This window comes from Ornithorhynchus anatinus, chromosome 8, assembly GCF_004115215.2.
Source record: "Ornithorhynchus anatinus isolate Pmale09 chromosome 8, mOrnAna1.pri.v4, whole genome shotgun sequence".
Classification (NCBI taxonomy): Eukaryota; Metazoa; Chordata; class Mammalia; order Monotremata; family Ornithorhynchidae; genus Ornithorhynchus; species Ornithorhynchus anatinus.
In genome coordinates this window covers 34,174,507-34,192,878 of record NC_041735.1, presented here as the reverse complement: position 1 = coordinate 34,192,878, position 18,372 = coordinate 34,174,507, and the positions used below count along the sequence as shown (strand labels likewise).

The 18,372-nt window shown below is 46.5% G+C and overlaps 1 protein-coding gene and 1 pseudogene across 1 annotated transcript; both read right to left on the bottom strand.

Moving 5' to 3' along the window:
• Nucleotides 1-393: 393 nt before the first annotated feature.
• Nucleotides 394-1,335, bottom strand: ORNANAV1R3232 (vomeronasal 1 receptor ornAnaV1R3232). Its single transcript, NM_001253624.2, has one exon. It carries the CDS (start codon nt 1,333-1,335, stop codon nt 394-396), a length of 942 nt encoding a protein of 313 aa, NP_001240553.1.
• Nucleotides 1,336-16,233: 14,898 nt separating this feature from the next.
• LOC107547000 lies at nt 16,234-17,175 on the bottom strand (annotated as a pseudogene).
• Nucleotides 17,176-18,372: the final 1,197 nt, after the last annotated feature.

Sequence of the window (18,372 nt, the reverse complement as noted above, 5' to 3'; positions counted from 1 at the left end):
TTGGAGAACAAAATACACAGAGCTGGTAAGCACATTCCCTGCCCACGATTAGCTTACAGTCTACAGGGGGAGACTGGCAGTCACTAATATAAATAAATGAATTGCAGGTATGCACATAAGTGCTATGTTTTTAGAGCGGGGTCAAAAAAAGAATAACTCTAAATTCAAGGGTGATGCAGAAGGCAGTGGGAGAAGAAAGGAGGGCTTAGACAGGGAAGACCTCTTAGAGGAGATGGGTCTTCAGTAAAGCTTCGATGGTGGAGAGAGTAACTGTCTGTCAGATCAAAAAGGGAGGACTTTCCAGGCCAGTGTCAGGACCCGATTGAGAGATTGCCAAAGAAAGAGATGAGATCTAAGCAGAGTGCCTAGCTTGACTCCACTTGGATTTCCATATCAAAGAGGGCTGGCAGATAGCACTGGGGTCTGAGCGGATCTGAGGGTTCTATTCCCCAGAAAATCAGCTAGGAACCTAATGAGCCTTCTGTCACAGGTGAGCAACACAAAGGGGCTGATAGTGGCATACCCACAGGACACAAACATGGTAGCATTGGAGAGGGCAGCATTATTCTTCATGGATGTCCCTAGAAACATGGAAAAGACAAAGTCTCCACAATAGAAGACTACAAAGCAGCTCACCAGCAGAACAATGGTCTGGGTGGCTCGTCTCTCCGGTGATGTTTCAGGGGCTTGGCTGGGGCTGTGAAGATGCTGGACCTGGTGCCCGTGTCGGTGCAGGAGAAGGACCATGTACCCACTGCAGCAGCTCATGAGCCCCAGGGAGAGGATGTCGCGGAGAGCCATGAAGGTGAGAATAAGCCCCTGGAGGAGTGTGTTTATAGGCACCAAATAACAGTTGGAATCAGTGTTGGTTGTATTGGAAGAGGCAAACATTTGGAACAGAAGGTTGGTGCTTATCAGTGAGTTGGGAATCCACAAGATGGCTAAGACTGGGCAGATGGCTTTTGGGATCTGAACCTTGAGCTGGAACAGATAGGAGGTGCTAGGACTGATGGTGATGGCCTGGACCATGCTCAGGAGGGAGGTGGTGCACATGGAGAGGGCCCGGGTGATGCGGTAGACATAGGTGAAGAGCTTACACTCAGCATCATTCTGGACAAGCTGCAGCCCCAACATCCCTGACGCCATGACGATCCACCTTGTAAGAAGCATCACGGTGTGGACCAGGGCCAGGTGGACGATAGTCAGGTCTGTAGGCTTCGGTTTGGAACCCAAGTGGAACGAAGTGAGGTAGAGTGTGATGAGGAGACAGTTCCCCAGGATACCTAGTCCGGTCTGGTAGAGGAAACTGATTCCCTGAGCCACATCAACAGCCATGACTTTGGAAACAAATTTCTACAGGACCACTGGAGAAATCAGGATGGACCAGAGCCATGCAAATTAGTGCCTGGAGATGAAAAGAAAACTTGCAAAGGATCCAAAATGAAGTATGTCAGTCAGATTGGTAGGGAATGGTCAAGTTTCCACCTTTCATTTTGATCAACCCCAGGTTTTAAAAGCTTATTGAATTTCTCAGTATATTATCCCTACTGCTTACCTGACACCTCCAGACTGAATGGGCAATTCAAAGGATTCCAGCACATGTGTAGGACGCAATGACCCTTACCAAGCAGCTGCAGCCAATGGCCAGCGGTACTTTGAGCCAAAACCCCACAATGAACAACCCGATCTCTGGGAACCAACATCGTGGAGAGAATCTACTCCCATCTCTCACCCATGGCCCGCCCAGGCCCCTGTTCTAGTTAGGGAGTAGTCATCCTGTGGGCATAGCATGACTCATCCATGGTCACTGGAGGCTGCCCTGCTCCTATATCTATATTGTTCATCAACGTCCCCCTAGCATGTAGCACAATACTTTGCACATAATAAGCATTCAATGAATAATGCTGTTGAGACTGAAATGTTGACAGTGAAGGGTTATTGTGTATATTATAGCATACTGCTTCTGTCTACGTGACAACCAAATCACTGTGGAAAGGAACCCACCCTATCATTCAATCATTCAGTCATATTTATTGAGCGCTTACTGTGTCCTGAAAGGACTGGAGAAGAGACAAGAGAGACCAGATGAGAGACAAGGGTGAACTAGGAAGAGAGATTGAGGAGACACAACTAGCTAAATCCCGATAAGGCTGCTACCTTGATGGAGTAACCTGACGACAGGGAGAAGTGATGGGGTATAGTGACGAACTGTGTCCCAGGACAGGCAGCCTGCTGGACTACTCCATCAGGCAATAAAGTCCAGCTTGCTGGAACTACGGACTCCCCTTCCTGTTCTGCGGGAGAGTGAAATCATGGCTGTAAGAGCACGATCTTGAAAAGTAAGACCCAGGTCCTGAATTGATCACCTGGTGAGGATGAGCAAGACCCCAGGCTGACCACCAGCCCTGCAGGCCTAGATCTTCAGAAGTGAGTTTATTCTCAAATATATTCGAAGTTTGGGTTGGCCCTTCAAGGACCCAAGGCACCCCAGGAGATCAGACAAGATGTCAACCTAGGACCTAAAGGGACTCCAAAAGGAGGGCCAACAGTGGTCATTGTGTGCCCTGTCGGGGGCACTTACTCATTTTGTAGAGGAAGTTGGCTCTCTACGTAATAAGGTCAGCAAGGGAAAAAAGGGGTCATTCTATTCCAAGCAGTACTGGAAGAGATGTTTACTCTTGGAGAAAAAGGAGGCCATGTGCTTCAACCTAGTTCTCCCCCATATTTCTGGCCATTCATTCTCAGTCTCTTTCACGAGCTTTCCTCTACTTCTCCCCCACACTGTGGGTTACCCTCAAGGATTAGTTCTGGGTCATCTTCTATTCTCCAACTACACCCATTCCCTTGGAGAGCTCATTTGCTCCCATGGCTTCAACTATCAACTCTATTCAGATGAGAAGCAAATGTACATCTCCGGCCACCATCTCTCTCCCTCTCTACAGTCTCGCATCTCCATCTTTCTTCAAGGCATCTCTACTTGGATGTCCTCCCAAGACCTCACACTCAACGTACCCAAAACATACCTCCTCATCTTCCCACCAAAACCCTGTCCTCCTCTTGACTTTCCCTTCACCATAGAGAGCACCACCACCATTCCTGTCTCACAAGCCCGTAACCTGGGCCTTATCCTTGACTCCTCCTTCTTATTTAATCCACATATTCAATCCACCTTGAATATGTTCTGTCAGTTTCACCTTCACGACACCGCTAAAATCTGCCCTTTCCTCTCCATCCAAAATGCTACCATGTTAATAAAACCGCTTATCCTATCCTGCCTGATTACGGCATCAGTCTCTTTGCTGACATCCCAGACTCTTGTCTCCTCTCCCCTCTTCAGTCCAAACCTCACTTTACTGACCAGATCACTTTTCTACAAAAACGTTCAGGATGTTTTCCCACTCCTCCACACCAAGCAGAAACTCCTCACCATTGGCTATGAAGCACTCAGTCATCTTGCTCACTCCTACTGCTCTTTGCTATCCTTCTAGTACAACACAGCCCACACATTTCCCTCCTCTAATGCTTTCTCATTGTACCGCAGTCTCGTCTATCTTGCCACAGACCTCTTCCTCACATCCTTTCTCTGGCCTGGACCCCCCTCCATCCTTAAATCCAACAGACCATTACTCTCCCCTCCTTCAATGCCTTGTTGAAGGCACATCTCCTCCAAGAGACCTTCCCCGGCTAAGTCCTCCTTTCCTCTTCTTCCTCTCCTTTCTGCATGTCCTGAATTGCTCCCTTCATTCATCCCCCCTCCAGGCCCCTCAGCACTCAAGTATGTATATGTAATTTATTTATTTATATTGATGTCTGTCTCTGGCTCTTGACTCTAAGCTCACTGTGGGTAGGGAATGTGTCTGGCATAGTGTTGTATTGTTTTCTCCAAAGTTCTTAGTATAGTGTTCTGCACACAGTACATGCTCAGTAACTATGATTGACTGACATCATAGCCTTAATGGAAGAAGATAGAGCCTCCAGGAGGTTAAGGAGGCCCATCAGGCAGCCATGAGTCAGTTGACCATAACTGTGGAGCTGAGGTCACCAGAGTTACAGGAAAAGACAAAGGAGAGAAGGGACCAATGAAAGTCATAGAGAAGAGGTTCTGAGGCCTCTACGAGACCTTAGCTCAAGTGGGGGGATGAACTCCTGGAGTCTGTCCCATGGCGCCCTCAGAAAAATAGGGCACATTGCACTCAGAGCCACTGAGGGCACAGAACAATCCCACCTCTGTGAACAGTATGGTGATTTCCCCAACCTAGAGAGGGACCATAAGGATAGTAGCAGTATGTCCAAGTGGAAGAAGCACCGGCTTGGGAGTCTAAGGACCTGAGTTCTAATCCAAGCACCCCCACTCGTTGGCTGTTGTACCCTTGGAAAGTGACTTCAATTTTCTTTGCCTCAGTTATGCCATGTTTAAAATGGAGTTTGAGACCGTGAGTCCCACCTGATTGCCTTGTATCTATTCCAGAACTTAGTGCAGTGTTGGGCCCACATTAAGCATTTAAATAACATTACCAAATTAACCTTGGCCAAAATTAAGCTGCCAGGGAGTTTCTGTGTGGACACGTGGACACGGACCCTTGATTTCCCAGCAGTCCACAGACCTCTGGACCCCGGGGCAGTATTCATGCTCTCACACTAGACTTTTGCATTCTCCTCTCCCCTGTGCTTGATACAGTTCCCTGCACTAAATAAGCACTCAATAAATACCACTGATGGAGGGATCGATTGGTTTTACTATTCATTCGAGAAGGTAACCTGAGAGGTGTCACAAGCAGGAAATCAAAGAGACCCTAAGGAATTTGTGTGAGGTGCAGGGGGGCCTATTCTGTACGATAAAGTTACTTTAAAAAGACATATTAATTGGTGCGTTTGCTAGAAGTAAGGAGACATCTTGAGAGGGAGTGGAATAATGGGAGGAAATTTGGGGAGATGGATTGATTTAGAAATCCAACGACCTAAAGAATTAAAGAGGACATTTGCAATGGGGAGTACGGACAGAGAAATGGGATGACGTAAAGGTATGACAGAGTGTAGTGGAGAAAGATGAAGTTGAGCAAGAGTTCAGACATTGTTTACATGAAGAATGCACCTTCTCTTTTAGACCTCATAATCAGTTAAATCACTCTATCGTTGGTATTAATGAGTATATATCATATGCAGCCCCTCTGAAGGATTAGAAAAGCAGTGAGGCTTGGGAGAAAGAGCATGGGATTGAGAGTCAGAGGACAGGGTTTCTGATCCTGGCTCTGCCGTTTGTCTGCTGTTTGACCTTGGTCAAGTCACTTAACTTCTGTGCCTCAGTTATCTCATCTGTAAATTGGGAAATAAGACTGTGATCCCCAAGCAGGATAACCTCATTATCTTGGCTCTACTGCATGGTTAGAACAATGCTTGGCACAGAGTAAGAGCTTTACAAATGCCATCGTTATTATCACACCTGGAGAATTTCCAGTACTCTACCACTATCTGCTATGTGAGGGAGAGTGAAGCAGAGACAAACCCTTTCAATTCCTAGCTTGGGCAGTGGCTAGAAAGTGGAAGGCAGTCTGTTACAAGTCAAAATTCACCCTCGCTGCACATGAGAGAGATTCGAGGGCAGAAACTCTAGTGTACTGCGGGTAAGAAGGCTATGGTAAACCACTTCCATATTTTTACCAAGAAACCTCTATGGAAACACCTACCAGAATGGCTGATGGAGAGTGGGACTTTCTGGGAGAGGTGTGTCTGTGGAGTCGCTATGGGTCCAGAAGACTTTTCAGCTTACAACAGGACATTATATGCAGATCACTGTGCTTTGAAGAGTACTGTGAGCATACAATAAATCCTAGACATTAACATGTCTCTTAAGAGTTAATTTTCAATTGATTTATTTGGGAGAAGGATGAAGCATAACATAGTAGGGTGCTTAATTGTCAAGCACTCCAAAAAAAAAAAAAATGAATGACAAAGGAAAATTGGGGATTTCTGTTTTAATGCAAATTGTGTTTTCTTCTGAAGGGACTCAGGAAAGTTTTAGTACTTGGATTCTTAGGATTTAGGCATTTACAAGAAGGGTCATTTTGTGATAGGAAGTATGATCAGAAGAGAATTGTTTCAGGTTTTATCAATTGTGTCTAAGTAGCTGACTCTACTGGGCGTTCATCTGCCTGGCAATCGTAATGTTAAGATAGAACCTTCCTAGGATTTTACAGGACATCACTGATGCAATGGGACACTCTGCCTCTGTTTCCTGGAGATGCCATAAGCCGGAGCTGGGATATGAAAGCATCAAGATAAGGAGTGTGCTCTGGCAGTTCACCTGGTCCAGAAAAAAACAGGCAGGAACATCATCTGAAGAAAGAAGAGGACTTCCCAACATTAGGACATTAATCGTTATTATTTCACCCCAAACTGACATCAATCGTTGGATGCTATCATTAGTAATAATACTTAATAGTTATGGTATTTGTAAGCACGCACTATGTGCCAAGCATCATTTTATGCGCTGAAGTAGATACAAGCTCATCAGGTTGTCCCAGGTGGGGCTCACAGTTTTAATGCCTATTTACAGATGAGATAACCAAGGCCCAGAGAAGATAAGTGATTTACCCAAGGTGGCGGTGCCAGGATTGGAACCTATGTCCTCTGACTCCCAAGGCGGGGGTCTTTCCACTAAAGCACACTGTACTGACTTACGAGTAGAGAGAGAACTGATTTCAGAAAGGTTTCTTTCTCATCATTTCCTCAATCACAAGATCCCAAGACATACCAGGAAAACAAGCCATACAGACTTCCATTTCATTTAAGAAACACGATTTAAAGAGCATTTTGTGAAAGCTCAAAGATGGTCCAAGTAGTAAGTCAAATCATAAACATCAATCTAGACAGAAAAAGTTAAATAGCAAAGCAGGATGGCAACAATACATGATCAAAGAACAAAAAGAGAGTTTGATCACAAAATAAATCCTGTTTTGGAATTAGTCAGTTACTGGTACAGTTTGGGAGTGAATATAAGTATGTTTTCCACAAAATTATTAAAAAGATTAAAAGAATACTCACGTCCAAGATTGATTCTGCCCACGACAAGGCAATATTGATTTGTCAGATCAGTCTTTAAGCAGTTGAAGTGTCAGTAGTCAGGACCAGCCTTTCTGCGTATCTGGAAATGAAACCAGAGGTTCTAGAAGATGATGAACAGAAGTGGGATGACCAGGCTGCGGTAAGACCAGATTGCCAACAATTTGTTAAAGTTAAATTAACCTAATTTGAGTTAAATGAAAAGTAGAGAGGAGGCCTACTTTAGGGAGATGGCATCATGCCCCTAGGATGTTATAATATGCAGGAGCAGATCTATGGAAGGAATCAGAATCATTTAAAACTAATACTCAACGAGGATTCCACAAAAGATGTAGGCAACGAGGACTTGGAAGGAACTGGATTCTAGGAAAATGAGTGAAGATATCCCACGCCTGCTGGAGCCCAGGGTAAAGAGGGGGGAAGGAAAGAGGGAGAAGTGGATTAAGGTAAAACAGCAGCCTGAATGATTGTTTGAATCTATTCAAAGCCTGAATGCAAGTGTTAAGAACATAAAGAATTAAATCATTCTTATGGAGATTTGGGAATAGTTTAGTCCAGTGAATTGTTGCTGGACTAGATTGTTTCTGGTGGGAGGTAAAATGAGACTGTAGTTGTCTTGCCAGAGTCCTAGGGTTATATTTGTGTTTGTGTGTGTGTGTGTTGGTATCATTTGTGTGTGTGTGTATGTGTGTGTGTGTGTGTGTGTATTGATGAATCCATGTCTGTGTCAGAGTGTTTGGGGGACAGAGTTTGCCTTTGAATCAGGGGTTGAGAGAGAAGAGAGAAAGGCAACAGTAACCTCTTCATTTCAGGAAAAGACCTAGTCTAGTGGCCCTAAAACCTATCTTGTTCTTCTATTCAGCTTCTGGCCAGCCCCAGCAGAGGTGGCCCTGCAGCTCTGGGACTAGCAGAGGAATGGGGAGAAGTGAGAGAGTGTTTGTCTCAACCATAAATAGGAGAGACTTTCTGAAAATCTGGGGGGCATGGGTGTCCTGGGAAAAGAGCTGTTTCTCTGCTGAGGGGTCTCCAAATCTGGGAGAGACATACGGCAGGAAAATGATGGAGAAAGTTATGGCTATTTTACTGGTACAGGCTCTTATAATATCCTGGCTGGATTATTGAGTCAGCCTTCTCTCTGATCTCCCTTCCTCCTGTCTCTCCCCATTCCAGTCTATTCTTCATTCTGCTGCCCAGCTCATCTTCCTGCAGAAACACTCTGGGCATGTCAGTCCCCTTCTTAACAACCTCCACTGGTTGCCTTTGGACCTCCGCACGAAACAAAAACTTCCCACTCTAGGCTTCAAGGCTTTCCATCACCTTGCCCCCTCCTACTCTCCTCCCTTCTCTCTTTCTACTGCCCACCCCGTAGGCTCCGCCCCTTTGCCGCCCACCCCCTCACCGTTCCCCGTTCTCACCCATCCACTGTCGAACCCTGGCCCAAGGACCCCCGCTGTCCTGGAATACCCTCCCTCCTCACCTCCGCCAAACAAACTCTCTTCCCCTCTTCAAAGCCCTACTGAGAGCTTACCACTTCCAAGAGGCCTTCCCAGACTGAGCTTTCCCTTTTTCCTCTGCTGCCTCTCTGCCCCACCTTCCCCTCCCCTCAGCTAAGCTCCCTTTCCCCCCAACTTCCCTCTGCTCTTCACCTTTTCCCTTCCCTTCCCCTCAGCACTGTGCTCGTCCGCTCATTTGTATATATTTTATTACCTAATTTATTTTGTTAATGAGATGCACATCCCTTTGATTCTATTTATTGCTATTGTTTTTGTCTGTCCGTCTCCCCTGATTAGACTGTAAGCCCATCAATGAGCAGGGATTGTCTCTGTTGCCCAATTGTACATTCCAAGTGCTTAGTACAGTGCTCTGCACATAGCAAGTGCTCAGTAAATACTATTGAATGAATTGTCAGGGTTTGGGGGAACAGCCACTTCTAACAGTCATGATTTTGTTGATCAGCCCTCTCCTGGTCCACGTCTACATGACCTCTTTGGCTCACAAATAAAAGATGATCTCCTCTCCATGCCTGACCATAGAGTCAGGAAGAAGGAGAAACTCACCGTGCTGCCATTTGATTCCAGAACCATGCTTCTCTCAGCCCAGTGCGGTGACCAGGTAGATGTTTATAGGGAAGGGTTTCATGTACTCATCTGCCTCCAGGCCAGTGATTTTCTTTTCAGTAGCAGGATCCTGACACTGTCAAGAATGAGTGGAGATGAGGAGTCCCCAGTGTCCAGAAACCACCTTTGTCGGTGCATCATAGTAATCAGGCAGATTCAGCTGGGCCCCAACTCCTCTGGCTTTCTGAACTAAATCATCATAATAATGAATATCATAATTATAACAGTAATATAAGTAAAGATAATTACCTTGACATCAGTTATGCTCTTTCTAAGTGCAGGCACTGCATTAATGATGGGGTAGATAGAAGATCAGACACAGCAAATTACCCTCGTGGGGCTTGCATTCTAAGTAGGAGGAAAGACAGCTACTGAATCCTCAGTTTACAGATGTGGAAATTGAGGCGTATAGAAGTTAAGTGATTTGCCCAAGGTCACACAGCAGGAAAATGGCAGGACCAGGATTAGAATCCAGGGTCCTTTGACTCCCAGGTGTGGCATCTTTCCACTAAGCAACTCTGCTTTACATATATTAAGCATTCATTCATTCATTCATTCATTCAATAGTATTTATTGAGCGCTTACTATGTGCAGAGCACTGTACTAAGCGCTTGGGATGAACAAGTCGGCAACAGATAGAGACAGTCCCTGCCGTTTGACGGGCTTACAGTCTAATCGGGGGAGACGGACAGACAAGAACAATGGCACTAAACAGCGTCAAGGGGAAGAACATCTCGTAAAAACAATGGCAACTAAATAGAATCAAGGCGATGTACAATTCATTAACAAAATAAATAGGGTAACGAAAATATATACAGTTGAGCGGACGGGTACAGTGCTGTGGGGATGGGAAGGGAGAGGTGGAGGAGCAGAGGGAAAAGGGGAAAATGAGGCTTTAGCTGCGGAGAGGTAAAGGGGGGATGGCAGAGGGAGTAGAGGGGGAAGAGGAGCTCAGTCTGGGAAGGCCTCTTGGAGGAGGTGATTTTTAAGTAAGATTTTGAAGAGGGAAAGAGAATCAGTTTGGCGGAGGTGAGGAGGGAGGGCGTTCCAGGACCGCGGGAGGACGTGACCCAGGGGTCGACGGCGGGATAGGCGAGACCGAGGGACGGCGAGGAGGTGGGCGGCAGAGGAGCGGAGCGTGCGGGGTGGGTGGTAGAAAGAGAGAAGGGAGGAGAGGTAGGAAGGGGTGAGGTGATGGAGAGCCTTGAAGCCTAGAGTGAGGAGTTTTTGTTTGGAGCGGAGGTCGATAGGCAACCACTGGAGTTGTTTAAGAAGGGGAGTGACATGCCCAGATCGTTTCTGCAGGAAGATGAGCCGGGCAGCGGAGTGAAGAATAGACCGGAGCGGGGCGAGAGAGGAGGAAGGGAGGTCAGAGAGAAGGCTGACACAGTAGTCTAGCCGGGATATAACGAGAGCCCGTAATAGTAAGGTAGCCGTTTGGGTGGAGAGGAAAGGGCGGATCTTGGCGATATTGTAGAGGTGAAACCGGCAGGTCTTGGTAACGGATAGGATGTGTGGGGTGAACGAGAGGGACGAGTCAAGGATGACACCGAGGAGGGCAGGGGCGATGGTTTTAAGAAGGTGAGAGGGAATGGGGTCCGAGGCGCAGGTGGAGGGGGTGGCACTTGCGAGGAGGGAGGAGATCTCCTCTGAGGATACTGCAGGGAAGGATGGGAAAGTAGGGGAGGGGGTTGTTGGGGGGGAGGGGAGAGGCGGAGGGGTGACTTTGGGGAGCTCAGACCTGATCGTGTTGATTTTCGTGAGGAAATAGGTGGCCAGATCATTAGGGGTGAGAGATGGGGGAGGGGGAGGAACAGGGGGCCTAAGGAGAGAGTTAAAGGTCCGGAACAATCGGCGGGGGTGACGGGCATGGGTGTCCGTAAGTGGCATTCAGTAAGTGCCACTGATGGGTTGATTAACTGAGTGTGGAACTTGCAATCAGTTAGCACAGCAGATCTGAGACACTGATACTCAGTGTGGCAGCGTTGCTCAGTGGAAAGAGCCTGGGCTTCGGAGTCAGAGGTCAGGGGTTCGACTCCTGGCTCTGCCACTTGCTAGCTGTGTGACTTTGGGCAAGTCATTTAACTTTTCTGGACCTCAGATACCTCATCTGTAAAATGGGATTAAAACTGTGAGCCCCACGTGGGACAATCTGATCACCCTGTATCTCCCAGCACTTAGAACAGTGCTTTGCACATAGTAAGCGCTTAACAAATACCACCATTATTATTCTCTATTTCCTCACCACACAGATATACATGCGTATTATACTGACATTATAAATGCACTCACTGATTTCCACTTCCCTATAAATATCTCAAAGGGATAAAGATATGTGAACATGTATATAAATATACATGTAACAGTATATCCCTATTGAAGAGAGATACATGGATATGTGGAAGGTGGGAGGGGGGCGGTGTGTAGAGATTTAGAAAGAGAAAGGATATATTTCTATTTCTTTGAGAGATAACGAGGTAGAACAGCATGAAGCAATACATTTCCAGCCCAACTGAAGATCCACAGAAGGGTAGCTGAGTCCAAACTTCTGTATGGTCATGGTGCATGGTCCTTCCATAAGCGATTTACCGGACTCCTTGAGCAGTTCTGTTTGTATAATGTCTGAACCATACTCAACATTGACTTTGGGAAGCAGTGTGGTCTAGTGGAAAGATAACAGGGCTGGGAATAGACGTCCTGGGTTCTAATCCCGGTCCCACCATTTTCCTGCTGTGTGACCTTGGGCAAATCACTTAACTTCTATACGCCTCAATTTCTACTGTTTTTGTCTTTCTCCGCCGATTAGTCTGTAAGCCTGTCAAAGGGCAGAGACTGTCTCTGTTACTGATTTTTACATTCCAAGCGCTTAGTACAGTGCTCTGCACATAGTGAGAAGCAGCGTGGCGCAGTGGAAAGAGCACGGGCTTTGGAGTCGGGGCTCATGAGTTCGAATCCCAGCTCTGCCACTTGTCAGCTGTGTGACTGTGGGCAAGTCACTTAACTTCTCTGTGCCTCAGTTCCCTCATCTGTAAAATGGGGATTAAGACTGTGAGCCCCACGTGGGACAACCTGATTCCCCTGTGTTTACCCCAGCGCTTAGAACAGTGCTCGGCACATAGTAAGCGCTTAACAAATACCAACATTATTATTATTATAGTAAGAGCTCAATAAATATTATTGAATGAATGAATGAATAATCATGACTCTTCCTCTTGCCTGCTGAGTGACCTTGGGCAATTCACTTAACTCCTCTGTACCTCAGCTTCCTCAGCTGTAAAATAGGGGTTAGTGCTGTAAACCCCATGGGTTACATGGATTCTGTCCATCTGGATGATTTTATATCTACCCCTCTGCTTAGTACAGTTGGTATTTGTTAAGCACTTACTCTGTGCAGAGCACTGTTCTAAGCACTGGGGGGATACAAGGTGATCAGGTTGTCCCTCATGGGGCTCACAGTCTTCATCCCCATTTTACAGAGGAGGTAAGTGAGACCCAGAGAAGTTAAGTGGCTTGCCCAAAGTCACACAGCTGACAAGTGGTGGAGCCGAGATTTGAACTCATGACCCCTGACTCCCAAGCCCGTGCTCTATCCACTGAGCCATGCTGCTTCTCACAGTGCCTGGCACAGAAAAAGCACTTAACAAATGCTATTTCTTTGAGTCAATTAGTGATCACAAACACCAAAGCCACCTAACCACAGTATCTTTATTCATTCACTCATTCATTCAGTCGTATTTATTGAGCACTTTCTGTGTGCAGTCCACTGTACTAAGTCCTTGGAATGTCCATTTTGGCAACAGATAGAGACAATCCCTGCCCAACAAGGGGCTCACAGTCTAAAAGGGGGAGAGAGACAGCAAAACAAAAGAAAGAGTCAGGCATCAATACCATCACAATAGATGGATAGAATCATAGATATATACACATCATTCATTAAATAAATTGGGTAATAAATGATATATACAATTATGCACAAGTGCTGTGGGGAGGGGAAGGGGTAGAGCAGAGGCAGGAAAGGGAGGGCTCAGTCTGGGAAGGCTTCCTGGAGGAGGTGAGCTCTCAGTAGGGTTTTGCAGAGGGGAAGAGAGTTAATTCGGCAGATGTGAGGAGAGAGAGCGTTCCAGGTCAGTGGTAGGATGTGGGCCGGGTGTCGACCACAGGACAGGCGAGAATGAGGCAACATGAGGAGGTTAGTGGTAGCAGATGAGCTGAGTGAACTGGGTAAGCTGTAGGAGGAGAGAAGGGAGGTCAGGTAGGAGGAGGCAAGGAGATGGAGAGGCAAGGGGATGGAGAGCTTTGAAGCCAAGAGTGGGAGTTTTTGCTTGCTGCGAAGGTTGATTGGCAACCACTGGACGTTTTTGAGGAGTTGAGTGACATGCCCAGAGCATTTCTGCAGAAAGATAATCTGGGGAGTGAAGTGGGGAGAGAAAGGAGGTTGGGAGATCAGAAAGGATGCTGCTGTAACAATCCAGTCAGGGCATGATGAGTGTACCAACAAGGTATAGGTTTGGATGGAGGAGAAAGGGCGGATCTTGGCGATGTTGTGAAGGCAAGACTGGTAGGTCTTGGTGATGGATTGGTTGCGTGGTGTGAATGAGAGTGCTGAGTTAAGGATGACACCAAGGCTGCAGGCTTGTGAGACAGGAAGGATGGTAGTGTCATCCACAGCGACAGGAATGTCAGGGAGAGGACAGGGTTTGGGAGGGAAGATAAGGAGCTCAGTCTTAGACATGCTGAGTTCATTCCAGCACTCCAAGATCACTGGGCTGGCTCTCCCCACATTCATCCTGAATTGGGTCTGGGAGGACCTAATTGTCTCTCTGCAAAACAGAGTCAGCTGAGATTCCATATGTCCTGTACTTTCTTCATTTAACTTGTCTTGCCCAGCAAAGGCAAGGTGTGACTGGCCTGAGCACTTGGAAGAGTCCAGTAAAATAAGGTTAGTAGACACATTCCCTGTGCATAAGGAGCTCACAATCTAGAGGGTATTTTTTGGTGTCTACTGCCTGTCCACCTGCCCCTCCCTGTCCCAGTCACATGTCTTTACCTTGTTCATTTCCTCTCTCAGTAGGTTAAACACCATGAAAGTAAGGAGCGGAGTAAAAAAATAAAATAATTACTCAGGACACATCGGCAGACACCTACACTTGTAAATTCTTGGTGGCAATGCTATTCCCATTTGATTTAATGGGGAAAGGAACTATAAAATGGAGGTGAGCTTCCTGTTCTCTCTATCCCTTTGACTGTGATCTTCATGTGGGACAGGAACTGTCAGATGTGATTATCTTGCATTTATGTCGGGATTTTACATAGTACTTGGCAATACCAAGTGCTACACCCCCAGTCAGGTTCTCTCCAGCCCCCTAATGTCAGCCCCTTGTACTTGTCTTCCTTGGTCTTGAGTTCCCCTATAATGCAGTTAGCACTGAGCCCCTTCCATCACATAGAACATGCCAAGTCTCCAAGCCGCCCAGCCTCATCCTTCCCTCACCTTCTTCTGGTGACATGGTACCCTCACACGGAACTGATGCTGTTACAAGACACTAGCAAGTTGCTGCAATTGTTTCTCTTCAATCCCCCTCTTCCCTTTACCTCCTCCACAGTAAGCACTTAACAAATGCCGCAGGTTTTTAAGTTATTATTATTATCTTTGATGTCCGGGTGTTTTGCACTAATCCAGACTGAATTCAAAATCAGTGAAACTATCAATCGTTTGAAGTTATTGAGAGCTTCCTATGTGCAGAGTACTGTACTAATCTCTTTGGAGAGTATGATACAACAGAGTTGGTAGACACATTCTCTGCCCACAGTGAGTTTACAGTCTACGGTGGGAGACTGACAGTCACTAATATAAAAGAATTGCAGATATGCACATAAGTGCTGGGTTCTGAGGGAGGGAGGTCAAAAAAAGGGATAAATCTAAATTCAAGGGTGATGCAGGAGGCAGTGGGAGCTGAAGAAAGGAGGGCTTAGACAGGGAAGGCCTCTTGGAGGAGATGGACCTTCAATAAAGCTTGGAAGGTGGAGAGAGAGTAACTTTCTGTTATATAGAAATGGGAGGACTTTCCAGGCCAGTGGCAGGATACGAGCAAAAGATTGCCAGAGAGATAGATGAGATCTAGGTAGGGTGCATAGGGTGCCATTAGGGGAGTGAAGTGAGCAGGCCGGATTATAGTGAGACAACAGTGAGGAAGGGTAGGAGAAGGCAAGGTCACTGAATGCTTTAAAGCCAAGGGTAAGGAGTTTCTGTTTGATGCAGAGGTTGATGGGCAACCACTGGATGTTCTTGAGGAGGGGGGAAAGATGGACTGAACATTTTTGTAGAAAAGGGAAAGGAAGATATTTGCAGGATGCAACTGTTATGCTTTTGTGAGAGAACCTTCCTTCTTTCAAGCATTGATAATAATATATTCCTAGTTGTTAAGCACTTACAGTGTACCAGATGCAACCTAATCAGATAATAAATAATTGTCCTGTTTGTTAAGTCCTTACTAGGTGCCTAGCACTGTCCTAGGCACTGGGGTAGATACAAGATCATCAGTTCGGGCATAATGGGTGTCCCACATCGGGCTCACAGTCTAAGTAGGAGGGAGAAAAGGTCTGCAATTCCCATTTTACTGTTGACGGAATGGAGCTACAGTGAAGAATATGACTTGCCCAAGATCACACAGCAGATAAGTGGCAGAGCTGGGTTTAGCACCTTGGACATCTGAATCTCAGACAGGTTCTCTTTCTACTAGGCTTCTCTGTTTCCCCACATCAAGAGAGATGGAGGGCAGACCCCGTGAATGTTCGAGAGAGATCCAGAGAGATCCAGCAAAGCATTGTGGGAGTTGCTAGAGCCACTGGAGGTTCTTGGCCATGAGACGGGGAAAGTTTCCAGAGGAGGCATGGCTGGACAGAAATTCTCAGTGCCATAACCCCTCACCTGCCCCCAGCAAGTGAAGTCCTGATTTTCTGCAGGGATTGGGTCTAGGAATATTCTTTGTTTAATGGTGTTATTGTTCTCCTAAGATCTCATTGCTAGTGAAACAGGATTTCCACTTGGATTTTCATATCAAAGAGGATTGGCAGAGAGCACTGTGGTCTCAGAGGATTTGAGGGTCCTATTTCCCAGAAAATCAGCTAGGAACTTAATGACTCTTCTGTCACAGGTGAGCAACACATAGGGGCTGAGAGTGGTTTATATACTGGTCAAAAATCTGGTAACATTGAAGACGGCAGCATTTTTCTTATTGGATGTCCCTAGAAACAGGGAAAAGACAAGGTCTTCACAATAGAAGACTACAGAGCAGCTCACCAGCAGCACAATGGTCTGGGTGGCTCATCTCTCTGGCGATATTTCATGGGCTTGGCTGGGGCTGTGAAGATGCTGGACCTGGTGCCCATGTCAGTGCAGGAGAAGGACCATGTACCCACTGCAGGGGCTCATGAGCCCCAGGGAGAGGATGTCGCGGAGAGCCATGAAGGTGAGAATCAGCCCCTGGAGGAGTGTGTTTATAGGCCCCAAATAACAGTTGATATCTCTGTTGGTTGTATTGGGAGAGGCAAACATTTGGAATAGAAGGTTGGTGCTTATCAGCAAGTTGGGAATCCACAAGATGACTAAGACCAGGCGGATGGCATTTGGGATCTGAACCTTGAGCTGGAACAGATAGGAGGTGCTAGGACTGATGGTGATGGCCTGAACCATACTCAGGAGGGAGGTGGTGCAGATGGAAAGGGCCCGGGTGATGCGGTAAACAAAAGCCAACAGCTTACACTCAGCATCATTCTGGACAAGCTGCAGCCCCAACACCCCTGCTGCTATGACGATCCACCTTGTAAGAAGCATCACGGTGTGGACCAGGGCCAGGTGGATGATGGTCAGGTCTGTGAGCTTCGGTTTGGAACCCAGGAGAAATGAGGAGAGGTAGAGTGTGATGAGGAGAGAGTTCCCCAGGATACCTACTCCAGTCCGGGAGAGGAAACAGATTCCCAGAGCTACATCAACGACCATCGCTTCCTGATACGAATTTCTGCAAGACCATGAGAGAAATCAGGATGGACCAGAGACATGAGAATTAGTACCTGGAGATGAAAAGAAGACTTGCAAAAGATCCAAAATGAATTGAGTATGTCAGTCAGATTGGTAGGCAATAGTCAAGTTTCCACAGTCCATTTTGATCAACCTGCGGTTTCAAACGTCATTTGAACTTCCCAGCACATTATGCCCACCACTTACCTGACACCTACAGACTGAATGGTCAATTCAAACAATTCCAGCACATGAATAGGATGCAATGACCCTTAACAAGCACTCAGAACAGTGCTCTGCACATAGTAAATGCTCAATCAATATAATTAATTGATTTACTGATTAACACAGTCAAAGTTGTCTTTCTTGCAGAAGACAGTAGTTTTCTATGGGCCTACACTTTATCACAACCCCTCAACCATTTACAGTTAGAGAAAGGACTAAACAATCCTGACGGGAAAAGTGATAGGTAAATGCTTTTCCACGTTGGGTTCTGGAAGTTAGGATCCCTGAGGAGTGGGGCTCCCATCCCTGAGGTTTTTTCCTGGGGATCAGAAAATCAGGAGAGGGTGGACCTGCAATCAGGGATTCCTGGAGAGGCTGAAGGGCAAGGATCAGAAAGCACGATGCTTTACAGGGAAGTAGGGTCCTGGGGAAGGGAAGTGTATGGAAGGAAAGGTCAAGGCATTTTTATAGAGGAATCTTTTCACATTAACTAATTCGTTTGTTACAGATCCTGTGGATTCAAGTGGTACAAATCCAGTAGCATTCTAACATTTCCATGTAGCCAGGGTAGAGGGTCGGTGAGCCGCTGGGTGTTTGAGGGACAAATTTGCCTAGGACACCAAGGGAGGGAGAATGAAGAACTGGGAGGGTGACTGACAGGACTCTGAATGATCCCATTGCAGTTCGGGGGCTTATATGACATTCAAATTCTGTCCTGTTCCTGGATGGGAAACAACGGAGGGCCTTAGGATGCAGCTGACATAACTGGAGGCCTGACCCCTCCTGAAGTGACTCTAAGGCCATTTTCATCCAGGGGAAGAGCTGAGGTGATCAGTGATCACACAAAGATTAAAGTGTGATTTACTTGCCTTGTTTTCAAGACCCAATGTAGTGAGTAATTTGAAGATGGACCGTGAGTCAGATAATATGACCAAATTTAAGGAATTTGTCATG

Excerpts from the sequence above, each read along its gene's own strand:
- ORNANAV1R3232 (NM_001253624.2), bottom strand. The coding sequence starts at position 1,335 with ATGGCTGTTGATGTGGCTCAGGGAATCAGTTTCCTCTACCAGACCGGA.